A 13,048-nucleotide genomic window follows, 5' to 3' on the forward strand; every position below is an offset into this window, starting at 1 on the left:
AAGTCTTTACACATAACTGGTGACGACAAAGGGAAACACCTTCCCCGGGCATCTGGAGAACCGCTTCTGCTCATTTCATCTAAAACTCTCAGCAACGAAGCACAATTTCCTACGTATGCACCAATCATACTAGTTTCAGAAATATTTAAGAACACAACAGAAGATGCAGTCCTCCACTCCCATCCTCCTCCAAAACTGCACGCTCTGTAAGGGACTGAGATGTGTAAGGCAGAGCTGAAAATGGCAGACGTGAGCTCCTGGGGTCTGGCCACTCGCTGCCCCGAGACAAACGGGCAGGTGCGGGCAGAGGTAGCTGGGCTGGTGACCAGTCATGGAGCAGCCTAAAGGCTCCTGTGAGGGTCAGCAGCTCCGCCCACCACTCTGCCGTGCATGGACCTCCTCACGTCGCCTCTTCCCCAAGGGTTTCTGAGGTTTCCATACAGATGTACCTACATGTCTATTATGTATTTATTTCAACTGTATCTTAATCCAACTTCTTAGTCCTTCTGCATTTGTGTTTGAACTCATCCAAAGAGCATGAACCACCCTGCTGGCTTACAGTTTTACCAAATCCCCGAGGCCTGCGGGACGGAAGCCATCCCACAGCCCCAGCTCTGCCCGGTGCTGGCCTTCTGCAGTGAGCAGGTGGCCAGTCTGTGAGCCTCCACCCTCCCACGGTCAGAACACCCACCAGCAGGACTGAGACAAGGGTGGAAGCAGGTCATGTTTATGAGAAGAACCCTAGCATCTGCCAAGCACCGCGCAGGACTGGAGATGATGCTGACTGCTGCTCCAGCTTCAGAAGTGAGGAAACTGGCCCCTGACTGAGGCCACAGGGTCAAGACGAGAACAAAGACCCCGCGGAGCCGGTGTCTGCCCTTGGGAAACACTCGCCAGCCAAGCATGCAATTCCTTTTGGCGGTATGTGAACACTTTCACACCACGGAGTAACTTACTGCTCTGGAAAGTTACTTATCAAACAGTTTCCTGTCGCCCTGGACAAAGATGAAGCATGTCATTTACAAGCAAACAGGCCACTGCTGCAGCCACAGCCACCCCCGACATGGGGCTGACTGCGGAGGACAAGGAGAGCCAACACCTTTCGGCCGCTGAAAGATGGCGACCGGACGCCACCAACGACTAAGGTCTCTGTGTCACCACAGGCCTGGCGCCCCCAAGCGCTTCGCATGTGGCAGCTTGTTTAGTTAAGTCCACAGCAGCCCTGAAGACGCCATGCCCTTGTTCTACGGGCGAGGAGCCAGGCACAGAGAGGCCAAGGTACCGCCAGGCCGCCCAGCAGCGACAGGCAGCACACCAGAGCCTGCGGGCCGCCACCCGGCTCCAAGGTTCAAGAGGACCCTGCACACCAGCACCCCGGCTCAGTCCTGCTCCCTCCAGAGCAGACGCACAAGACGAGGCAACAGTCGCTCTGCCTGGCCTCACCTGGATCATCACATCGTATTAATTTACTCGTTAACAATTATTTTACGAAACCATTTAAAGCAGTACACTATCCAATGTTTTTAATATTGTCCTATTTGAATTTTGGGGGTTATTTTAATGCTGATTTTTTATTAGAATATCATAGTTTTCCCTTTAAGTGGTTTTAAAATATTTATTCCTGCCCTTATACAAGTGACTTTATTGTATCCAGATGCCAAGAACTTCTGAGCAAAGTACACTTCCTAAGGAAAAGCCCTGGGAAAGGAGACTCCCCTGGAGGTGCCCTGACCCCTGAGCACTGCATTGGCCCTGGGACCTGCTGCCCCTCATTGGTGACACTCATCTCCTCTGTTAGAAAAAAAGCAGCCTGCACAGCAGCCTGGCTGACTGACCCCGGGAAATGGGCGGTGTCTGCAGCCAGTGGCCCCATGGGCACTGAGCAGTGCTCAGGCACCTGTAGCGGGGAGCGGGGGAACTGGCCCGGCTCACGTACCTGGCCCTGCGCCCCTTCCACGCTCCACCTGGCCTGGGCTCTCCAACAGCTTCCAAGACAGCTCGCCCACCCGTTCGTTCTCCGCATGGATGGCTTTCCGAATTTCTTCAATCTCCCTCCTTCTGGCCGGGGGAAGCTCTTCTGCCATCTCTGCTGATTCAAGTGCATCCAGCCCGCTGTCCTCATCCCCGTCACAGACCTCAAAGTCATTCTCATAGTCCTGCAAACAGTCACAGAGCCTGGAGCTACTAGGACAAACCCTACACGGAAGAAAATACACAACTTGTCCCCTGAAGCAGAAGAGGGCCGCAGCGAGGCTCAGTCTGTAAAGTCCAGGGTCACTGAGTGACCAATCGTGTAAATGGCTGCACGTGTTTCTCTAAAAAGGAACCGGAGCCTACAGACCTGCATCCACCAAGACCTGAGTGGACAACCATGTGCAAACGCTTCAGTGCGGGGAATGTGCGTGTATGTGCATGTAGACACGTGTACTTCGTGCTCCACGCAGATATACACGCACACAGGTGTACACACATGTACACACACACCTATACACACGTACACACATGTCCAGGCATGCACACGCACACACGTATAACACATGTACACACACACGTACACACACGTACACACACGTCCCGGCGTGCACGCACACACAAGTTTGATTGGGGAGCACCAACAACAGGGTAAACTTAAGTCATTTAATCACATCACATTGGTCAGCATTGGTAGACACGTAGGTAACAGACCTAAGTCAGATACGGAGTGTTAAGAGCAATAAAAAGAGAAAAACTGTTAAGTTTCTAGCTTTAGAACAAATTATCTTTAAGATGAGAACACTTTTAATGCTAATAATAGAATAATTTTAATTTTTAATTACACCTACTTCAAAATCATCTTCAAAACCGGCTGTATGTTCACCAGCTCCTGCGTTTTCTGAGTCAGCGTCTTCCTTTCCAATCTCCTGGAGGAAGAAATGAAGCATATAACTAAGACATCCAATCATAAATTTGAATCTTGCAAATGGGTTGGGAAAACATATGTTTTCTGAGATTCATTTGACGTTGCTTATTTTAAAATGTGTTTATAAAACTAATATAACCTAACCACAAATTCTTACAGAAATACCCTCATGATGAGTATGACCACGAAGAGAAAGCGTCAACAGTCACACTCTGAGAAGCCTCTGGAATTCTGACGACTAAAGAAAAGAGGCAACCACAGACGCACAGCAGCACCTCCCCACAACCACATCTGCGTCTTCCCTGTGAAGACACAGACACGTGTGTTCCTGCACGCAGGGACGCCTGCTCTGGCCCCGACCCCGCCCTGTGGGCCTCAGGGTCTCTCCTGAAATCGGAGGACATGCGTTCCGTGGGGCTCCGGAGGGTGGGTGGCCTCCCTGGCCGGAAGGAAGAGGGTCCCAGGAAAACCAGCAGAGCACGTTCCAGGTTTCCAGGGAAGAGGCAGCAGAAACGAGCACCGGTGGAGAAAACTCCCATTCCCCACGGCTGCTCCTGCTCGTCCACCTGCTCTTCCTGCCCAGTGGGGACGTGGCACCTCTGCATCCCACAGGCACCCACGTCGGGGCTCCCCCAGGGCCCTGCGCCCCCACCTGACAGCTGCTCCACCACTGTCCCCAGTCCAGCCCCAACCTTCCCGTGTCCCCTGTCCCCTCTCAGTCACACGAGTGAGGGGAAATCTGATCAAAACCACACAGCTCGCTGCACTGGGGGATGGATGGATGGGTGGCCGAGCCACCACATATCCACCCACCAAAGTGTCCTTGGTTTCTATCCTGGAGAAGAAATAAAAGTGGCATCAATGGGAGCCTCTGGCGCCTACAGATGGGATGGTTGTGGGGGTTAGAGCAGCTGTGCGGGGGGGGGGTGTGGCCTGCCCCAGGGAAGGAGAGGCCTGTCAGCCTTTCAGGATTAAACCAGGGCAGGTGTCGGGGATAGCGGAGGGAGGCGGCCTGGACCTGGTGGGAGACAGGCCAACAGGCGGGGAGCTCAGGGAGGAGGGCAGGAGATGCTGAGAGATGTGAGGCCAGTGGGTGTCCTACCCCAAGCCCCCAGGCGCTGCCACCGTGGCCACGTGGGCCTGCGCCCACAGGACCGAGAGACAATTCCCAAGGGCACTGCACGGCCGGGTGGCGCAGTGACTCCAAGCAAACGCTGTTCAGGAAGAACTGCCCCGAGACAAGGCCTCCCAGCCCGACGTCGCAGCAGAGGGACGTCACGCTCACTGCACCAAAAGCGGGAGCCCTGAGACTGGTGAGAGAAACTGAAACGAATGCTCTGCAGGAGCTTCAAACAAAACTCACAGCACACAAGCTCCTCACGTCCCCAACAACGCCCCCCTCAGCAACACTCAGGGCCTGACAGCGGGAAGGGTGCCGGCCAGGGGGACAGGAGGGTGATGGCAAGAAAGTGTCCCCCATCCTGTGGAGGCACTGAGCAGAGAGCCCCCCACGTCACCCACAGTTTTGGAAAGAATGGCTCAGTCTCACCAGCGGGCCCCTCTGGTCGGAGGGCAGCTTCCGTCCAACTCTCTGGTTTGGCATTTATCTCTGAAAAGTATCTGCAACCTTGAACACCTCTCACCAACAACAGCCTGAATTCGGTCTTTTGTAATGTCTCTAGTTTCTCCAGTTCTCCCCAAACTTGGTGACTGTAAATGCAGAGCACCCAGGTGCAGGCTGGGCACCCACCCACCCCGAGCTCCTCCCAGTCCGCTCTGCAGCCCCACCAGGACCGCGGCCTCGCAAACGGACGCCAACACCCCTACCTCCCGCCCCAGTCCCCGTCACAGGTGCCCGAGTGCAGGGAACACAGGTGACAGCCAGACACGCGCCCTCTCCTCACCACTGCCTCCTCGCTGCCTCGCCTCCGGGCCAGCTTCCACTCCAACGCGCCCTCCTCGCGGCTATGCTGAGGACAGAACGCGGTGGTCAATGCCAGGGAGCGTCTCCGGGCAACACCGGGCCACCCATCCCTCTGTGGGGCCTCGGGTCTGGCTGGGAGGCAGCCAAGTGCTGCGATGCCCCGCAAGTCACTCAGCCTCTCGTGCGTCACTGTCTCCTCTGAGAAGCGGGAGAGCCTTCCTGGTGCCTCCTCCCTGGTGCCAGCGAGGGGCGGGCAAGACGGAAGAAGTCGGGCACCAGCCCTGCTATGGTCACTGGCACCAGAAGGCACAGTTCTCAGACATCACCGCCCTGAACTATTCAGTGCCTGAGTGTGGGGACGGCACGGTACCCCCATGAACAAGGGGGTCGTCCACACATCCAGAACATATTCTGGCATATTGAGGGTCTCATAAACGCTCAAGAACTAAATCAAGGTCAAGTCAGTGCCGATGCTATGAAACACATGCCCCAAGCACAAGCCAAAACGACCTGTCAAATGTCTTCAAGGTCCCTTCTGGATACCTTAAGGAAAAAAGTACTTAACATATTTTGCTCCTTTGGTGAGAAAGAGAATGTAAAATAAATGTCTCGTTGATAATTTTTTACATTGGTTACATGTTGAAAGAAAAATATTTCAGGACTGTAGGGTTATATATTATTAAAATTGATTTTATGTTTCTTTTTTAAGGTGATTACCAAAAAATTGAAAATTACAAATATGGCTCATGTTATAATTCTAGTGAACAATGTTAACCTGTACAAAAAAAAATGGGAGACACAAGGAAAACAGAAAAAGATATATTCTCATCCAATAATTCCACATTCAGAAGTTTACCCACAAAAAGTAGGAGAGAGGCCTGTATCATTAGAGCTGGAGGGATTTCCACAATGAACTGGGAAAAACAGTGTGGTGCACTGGGGTGGGGCGAGAAAAAGGACCCAAATCCCCCAAACACATGTATCAAAGCAGGACTGGAAACCATCACACAGAAAAAAGGTCATGTGGGAAGAAACATTTGCACAGCTGACTTCCCTAAGGAGTGGCTGCACTGGACAGTGAGTGACCCAACCACTGCCTCAAACTGGTGACTAAAACACGCACACACCCAGCAGCACACATGCCGCCTGCCACTCGGAAAGTTACTGCGCTTTCTGTGTGTGTGTGGAATAAAGATCCACAAAAACAGGGCACAAGACACGAAAGACAGTTACTCCTGGTCCTGCCCCCCAGATAATAACACAGAAAGGGAAACCACAGAAGCCCAATCTGGTTGTCACATTGTCGACAACAGAATGGAAAACTGAGAAATGTTTTGACAGTCACTCCAACACCCTGGTATGCACCACTTCAGCGAAATGAAGTAGTCATTCTGAAGACCACTTGGCGAGAATTACGAAGACAGCGTAAAAATGAGGACGGGGAGCTGCTGGTGTCCTAGTGATGCTGCATGATCTGCATGTGATCCTCACGTACACACACCTGCATACACGCGCACACACACACAGACACCCCGCGCACACTTACATGTGCGCACCCCAGCGTGCACACACACACACACACACACATGACACACACGTGGCCCAGAACACGAAATAATGAGGCAGGGAGTGGAGCCCCGAAGCCGGCCAGCGTCAGTAACAAACGTGTAATGGATTTGCCCGCGAGGTCAAGGGCCTGGGCTGCTTTGTGGGAAGATTTTTAGCACTGACGCGACTACTTACCACAGGCCCACTCAGACTTTCCGCTTCCCCGGAGGCCATTTCACTAATTTACGTCTCCCAGGGATGTCTCTTCCGTCTGAGCTGTCCAGCCTGTAGTGTGAAATGCTGTCGTCTGTCCACTACTGGAAGTGGGGGGTAAAGCCTCCTACTGTTGGGTTTTCTATCTCTCCCTGTAACTGTCAGGTTTTCACTTTCTGTATTTTGGGGCTCTTCCGTGAGGTGCGTGTTCTTTTACAATTGCCACATCTCCTGCAAGCTGCTCAGTTCATCCTTGTGAACTGTTCTCTGCCTCTCGAGCGACTCGGCCTGCACACAACAGTCACTCAAGCTCTGTCACGGTTGCTGCTTGACAGTTCACCTCGTCCATCTTTTCACCTTCAATGTGAGTCTTTTAATCTAAAGTGTGTCTCTTATGTGCCTCCTGGAATCACCACTGAAATAAATCATCTGAAACAAGGCCCGTCTCCGGCCCAGCTTCCAGGCTGAGACACAGGACCACACCCACTGCATGAAAGAATCAGTGCAGTGTCTTACCTTCCTTCTTGAGTCTTTATCTCTTCCATTATTCCTCCCTGAATTCTCTGCATGCCTAGAAAGCAAACATGATCAAAATCAAAACTAATGTTAAATGACGTGAAAAATAAAACATTTACACCTCAGTGAAGGCTGTTATCAGCATTTGATACAATTAGGTTGGCAAATTTGCAAAGCCTGGTTTATTAGAACTATGAACACTGAAGTCTTTTTAAAAACAATTTTTACTAATTCAGCAGTAACGCAAGATAGGAAATACCTTCAGCAGAGAGAAGAAACTGTGTTTGAACAAACTTGTGCTTGTGTAATAGATCCTCATAAGGGTTCTAGAAAATTCCTGCAATTTTATTAGAGAATCAATCCCAAATACTGTTTTGTGTTTAATGTAATATTTGTATTTCCAAAAGAAAGATTTATCTTGAAATATGTTCTATTTATTAGTCACATGTATATGTTTAATTGGACCCTAAAATTAAGGCTTTCAAAATTTCAGACTGATTTTCAGTTTTTGGAACTCACACTCATACCAATTCAATATAGCACGTGGCTGAAAACATACAGAGCCAGGCAAAAGCTTCACTGTGCACCGCGGCAGATCTGCAACACACAATCTAGGAATTGGCACCCCCAGGTTTAAGGACTAACTTTGCTCAAACTTGTAAGAATTTGGACAAGGCATTTAACCTAAATTTTCCTCATCTATGAAAAAGAATGACCAGAAATGGTTGTTGCAATGCACAAATTAAAATGTAGAGCTGATACACAAAATGAGAGCCTCTATAAACTCTAATCTGTAACTTCACAAAACCCACAAGGGGCATCGTCTGAGTTTTATAGGTGAAGAAAGCTCCACGGCCTGGCACCCGAGCAGGCAGACAGGCAGTAGTGGTGCCAAGGCCCTGGGTCTGTCGTCTGACTCTCGGACACCACGAGCGGGAGTCTGCAGGCGGCTCCATGTCCAGGGACGTGGACCAGACACTGGGAAAAGGTGCCTAACAGCCCATGTGCAGAGGCTCCCGGCTCACGGTTCAGGACGGTCCCCCCTCCGCCCCATGAGAGCTGACTTCCTAATGCTGCATGAGCAAGTGTGCAAAAGGCAGAGCAGGACTAACAGTTTGTAACAAGCTTTCAAGCCCCCAGCACAGCAGACACACAGTGGGAGGGCTGTATCTGGAGTAAGTGAAGTAAACCCATTATGTACACTCACTTACCAACCCCAACCAGGCCCAGTAAGGAAAATTCACCCCACGGCACCTGTGAGGACTGCGCCACACACACAACCCACAGCCACCACCCAAGAGCACGGGGCCTTACTGGCTGCCGGTCTCGTCCTTCTTGGAACCTGCACCTCGACTTCTGTGCTCACCATTCTGTCGGGAAAGATTCCAGAACCACTCATTAGTACAGCACAACAAATCAGCGATAGCGACGCCTGCAAGACAAGCGGGGCTCAGTCCTAGCAGTGTCTCTGCTGCGGCGTGTCTCACAATGATGGTTCTCAGCTTTAGTAAGGTGTCGCCCTAAGTAAGGGAGGTGAATAAGGGTGCACTGAGAGTGACTGTCACCTCAGTGACATTACCTGAGCAGGAGAAATTTATACTTCTCGATGTCACATTATTTTCAGAAAATCTGACTAGCTCCTTGTACTGCTTCAAGTTAAACTTTCAAACACATGGAAGATGGCTATGTCACAAAGCCACATACTTAGAGGAGAACACCTAAAGGGCCAGGGTCCCCAGGTGTGTCGGCGTTAGACGGTCTGTCGCCATGAGCACCTCACAGAGCTGGGTGAGGCCACCGGCTGGGAGCCCGGGAGCAGGGTGGGCAGGGCGCGGGGGCAGGTACCTTGGCCGCCCTCCTCCACTGCTCCTCCCTCCACGGCCTGTCCTTTCTGTCTGCATGGCCCCAGAGCCGCTTGTCCTCAGAAGGAAAGCCCTCCGTAAGCCGTCGGTCTCTCCGCCGCTCCTCCCCGCCCCTGTCAGACAGTGTGTGGCTGCTGTCTTTCGCGCTCTTGTCTCTCCTCTCCCTGGCGTGGCTCTTTTCTCGGCGCTTCCTCTCCTCCTGCCACCTGTGCGGTCTCTCGCCCTCCTCTTGGTACAGCCAGTACTTGAGAGGGCTGTCCCTGCTGTCGCCATACCGCAACTGGAGCGTGACATGGAAACTGAGCATGAGGACTGGGAGCGGCTGCCCCTCACTCCCTGCCCAGGGTGCTGCTGAACTGCCCCAGGACGGCGGGGGCCTCGTCCCAGTCTTCCCAGCGCACACCCTCTCCCACAGGACATGTCTGGGACTTGCCGGCTTCTGTGGGCTCCCCTCCCAACAGTGCATCCCCAGGTCCCTCGGTCTCCTGGGCAGTTTGCACGTCTGCCCCCTCCCCACAGGGAGATCCTTAAAACCAGCACCATCGCTACGTCATCTCTGCATCCCTCAACTGCCTTGGAGCCCAGTGACAACTATGACGTCATCACAAGGTGGGTGAGCATGGACCAGCGCTGGCTGGGATGCCAGGCCGGGAGCACCATCTCCAGGTCTCAACATAACCCCAACTGGACTGGCCTTTTCCTTCATGCAGGGCCTCCCCACCTCCGTTCCTGGGGCCCCACGCCCTCCGTCCCACCGCAGACCACCCCCTGGCCTCCAGCCCCACCCACTCTGCTCACAGCCGCCAGGACAACCTTCCCAGAGAGAAACGTGACAACCAGGTCCTGATGGAGACGCTCAGTGTAACATTACGTGGCTGCCCACACCCATCACAGAACAAAGTCTGAGGGATTAGACCTGAGTGTTTAAGAAATTATGAGGACCCAGAACAACACACGGGCGACTCCTAACATGACGCAAGTGTGGGGAGGAGAGCTCATTGCATCAGCAACGGGAATTCGGAAGGACAGACTTGACTATTTCATGATTTAAACATATAAAAATACAGATTCCACAGTAACATGAACAGAACAAACAGAACCCCAGCAAACGTGACAGGCACAGAGGTGACCTTAAGGCGCTCCCAAAACCAGCACGACACCCCGCCGGACAGCCACGCACACACACACAGGTCGGGCCCAACGCAGGGCCGCAGAGCCTTTTAGGAAATGCCCTTTTCTCTGAGTCAGATGAGCAAAGACTGACAGTGATGACGTGGGGTGCCACGCTCCGGTGATATACATAATCACAGCTCTGAGGTAAAGCAAACGGGCAAGTGCACCCTGACATTGATCCAGCAAGTTCACTTCCAGAAATTAATCATAAAGAAATAATTCAGAATAAGTGAAAAAGTTTACACCATGGATGTCTTCATAATAAAAAAAAAATTAGAAGCAATTGAAGTGTCCAAAAAAAGCAGACGTGTCAAGAAAACCATGACAAGTCCATATCATTAAGTATTATATTATGGATAAAATAATATCATAGACACACAATAGCTTAGGAAAATGCTCAAGATGTATTCAGTTTGAACAGTTATAAAACAGTAACAATCCAACCTAAGAAAACTGTCTCTACGTACATGTCCATCCACATACACACACAAGAATACATGTGCATGATGTGACCCATAGTTCTCTCTGGGGGGGGCCTGGTTTTCCTAAATTCTCCCAAACGGCCACAGTTCACTCTTGCACCGGACAGATGCACCTGCCTGGTGCCCAGGCCCAAGTCGGCAGCGGCCTGCCTCCCCACGTACCTTCCTCTCCCGGTACCGTCTCTCTCTCTCCTCGTCACCTCCTTCGGGCTCCTCACCCTTTGGCTCCCTCTCCTCAGGCCTTGCTTTACTTACTACAAAATAAAACAAGTTTTAACATTCCCAACTCCAGCTTCAACTGAACTACACAGTAACACGTATGTAAACACACCCCTGACTAACACTCTCCAGTCTTGAGGGTGGGAAGTTCTGGAATCGGGCTTAAAATGGAATAAATGGCAGCTGGTATCCAGCAGCCAGGAGAAGGTGTCAGAGGAGGCCCTGGAAACTTGAGAGGGGCAGCAGCCCAATGCCAGGCCCTCGGAGCCCCTGGGCCGCTGAGAGGAGCCCAGGAACAGAGCCCAGTCCTCCCAGGAAAACTGGCCAGGAGGGCCGACGTCTCCTCCGAGGGCTCAGCTGCCGGAAGGTGCCGGCCTTCGAGCAGCTGGGCCCAGCCCCTGGCTCCCAGAGCCCCGCTGCTGAGGGCGCAGCGTAGTGGACCAGGAGGCCCCACCACGAGGCTCCATCCAGCCCACCTGCTGCCCAGACCCGCGAGCTCTCCCTGGCATGGGCAGCCAGTGGAGACACCACTTACAGCCTTGTCCAACAGTGAGAAACTAGATTTTCTCTTTTGAGTCTGCTCAAAGTTACTAGGCTTAGTCCTAAGAAACGCAATATTTTAAAAGATGAGGACAAAATTAAACATACAGCGATCACTGAAACAAAGTTCATTCCGTCCAGAAGTATCCACCAAACACTGGCCACTTTCTAGGAGCCTGGGTACAAGAGGCCAGAACAGCAGGCGGGGCCTCCCAGGGCTTGCGCCCGACGTGGGGGCAGGAGAGGAGGTGGGGGGCCCTCCCAGGGCTCGCGCCCAACGTGGGGGCAGGAGAGGAAGGGAGAAGGGCCAGGCTCCCCAGGCTGGGAGAGGAAGTGCAGGTCAGGGTGGTCCCCAGGTTTTCCGGCCTGAGGAAGGGAAGGCCCTGGGGGGTCAGGTTCTGGGGGCTGTCGGGCACCGGGGGCTTAACAAGCCTGCAGCCTTATTATTTAAAAAACTACCGAGAACACCAACATAATAACCCCAGAAAGAGGCAACGTACTAAAGTGATGACCCACCTCAGCCCGGCCCTGCCCAAGGCCACAGACACACCCCCTCCCGGAGCCTGAGCCCAGCTTCCTAGCCTGGGGACTCCCAAAGTTACTACGAACTCTTCTGACATTCCCTTTTTTGTTTATGTTGGTTGGTTTGAATTTCTTATAGGAAGAACACACCATTTGTGTAATAAAAGATAATGAAATACATACTTGGGAGAAAAAAAGCACATTTACCTCTACACTAGAATTCCTAGGAATCTGGACAAGTGATATTTAAACATTGCTTAAAATAAATCTGTTCCTTTTCAGGATTTCTTTCTATCAAAGAGCATTATTTTTGTCTATTTACTATGTGGACTAAGATTTACGGAGACTTAAGTCTAAACTATATTTCACAGTAAAACCCCAGCAAACAATGAGACAACAGTTACCCCCTCACTCGCCGAGATGAACTGTAAAACATAAGAAGGGGGCAGGGGCAGGTGCACAGGGTGCAGCCCAGGCCTCTCACTGCAAACCCACCACCCAGCATTTACAAAACTCGGAGAGCAGCGGGGAGGAGGCCGCCCTGCACACACCTGCCTGCGTCCTGCGCTCTGGCCTGTCAGGTGGCTGCCCCTGCGCGTCCCGGCCCAGCAGGTTGTGGCAGCCAGCTGCCTGCCTCAGCCCGTCCCGCCGTGCCCTGTGGCCCCCCTTCTCGCGCTCCTTCCCCCGGCTGGGGGCCTTCTCAGCAGTGGCCTGCTCTCAGTGTCCCTCCTTGGGCTTCTCTCTGTCCCGGCTCCTGGTGTCCTTCCTCCTGTCCCGATGCCGGTCCTGGTCCTGGTCCTGAAGCCTGTGTGGCTTCTCCCTCTCAGCTGCCCTGTCTCTGCACCTGGCGTCCCGCTCTGGGTCCCTGCGTCTGTGCTCCCGGCATTCAGGGAGGTCCGTTTCCAGATCCTTCTGCGGCTGCTTCTCTCTGTGTTTCTTATCCTCCTTGGGACCAGCTGACTGTGCCGCCTGAACAAGAGATGGCAAGTTTCAGAAACAGAGTCAGACTCACTGAGGGGCCTTAAAGTGCAGGCTGAGGGCTTTCCATCCCAGCAGGACGGGCCTAGACCAACACTCTCGAACCCAAGAAGGGGTCAGACTTGGCGGCCCCACGACTGGTGACAGCACCCACCTAAGGGACACCCACGTG

General features: G+C 52.7%; 1 protein-coding gene across 1 annotated transcript in view; it reads right to left on the reverse strand.

Annotated features, from left to right (window-relative positions):
• LOC140690213 (cytoplasmic dynein 2 intermediate chain 1-like) overlaps positions 1-13,048 on the reverse strand; it is a 51,199-nt gene that overhangs the window by 20,991 nt on the left and 17,160 nt on the right. Inside the window, 8 exon segments of the mRNA XM_072951692.1 lie at positions 1,937-2,156; positions 2,823-2,900; positions 4,804-4,869; positions 7,101-7,155; positions 8,415-8,470; positions 8,946-9,242; positions 10,780-10,871; positions 12,450-12,867. Of these exon segments, the coding sequence (XP_072807793.1) occupies positions 1,937-2,156; positions 2,823-2,900; positions 4,804-4,869; positions 7,101-7,155; positions 8,415-8,470; positions 8,946-9,242; positions 10,780-10,871; positions 12,450-12,867 (1,282 nt within the window).

Source organism: Vicugna pacos, chromosome 29 (genome assembly GCF_048564905.1).
Source record: "Vicugna pacos chromosome 29, VicPac4, whole genome shotgun sequence".
NCBI lineage: Eukaryota > Metazoa > Chordata > Mammalia > Artiodactyla > Camelidae > Vicugna > Vicugna pacos.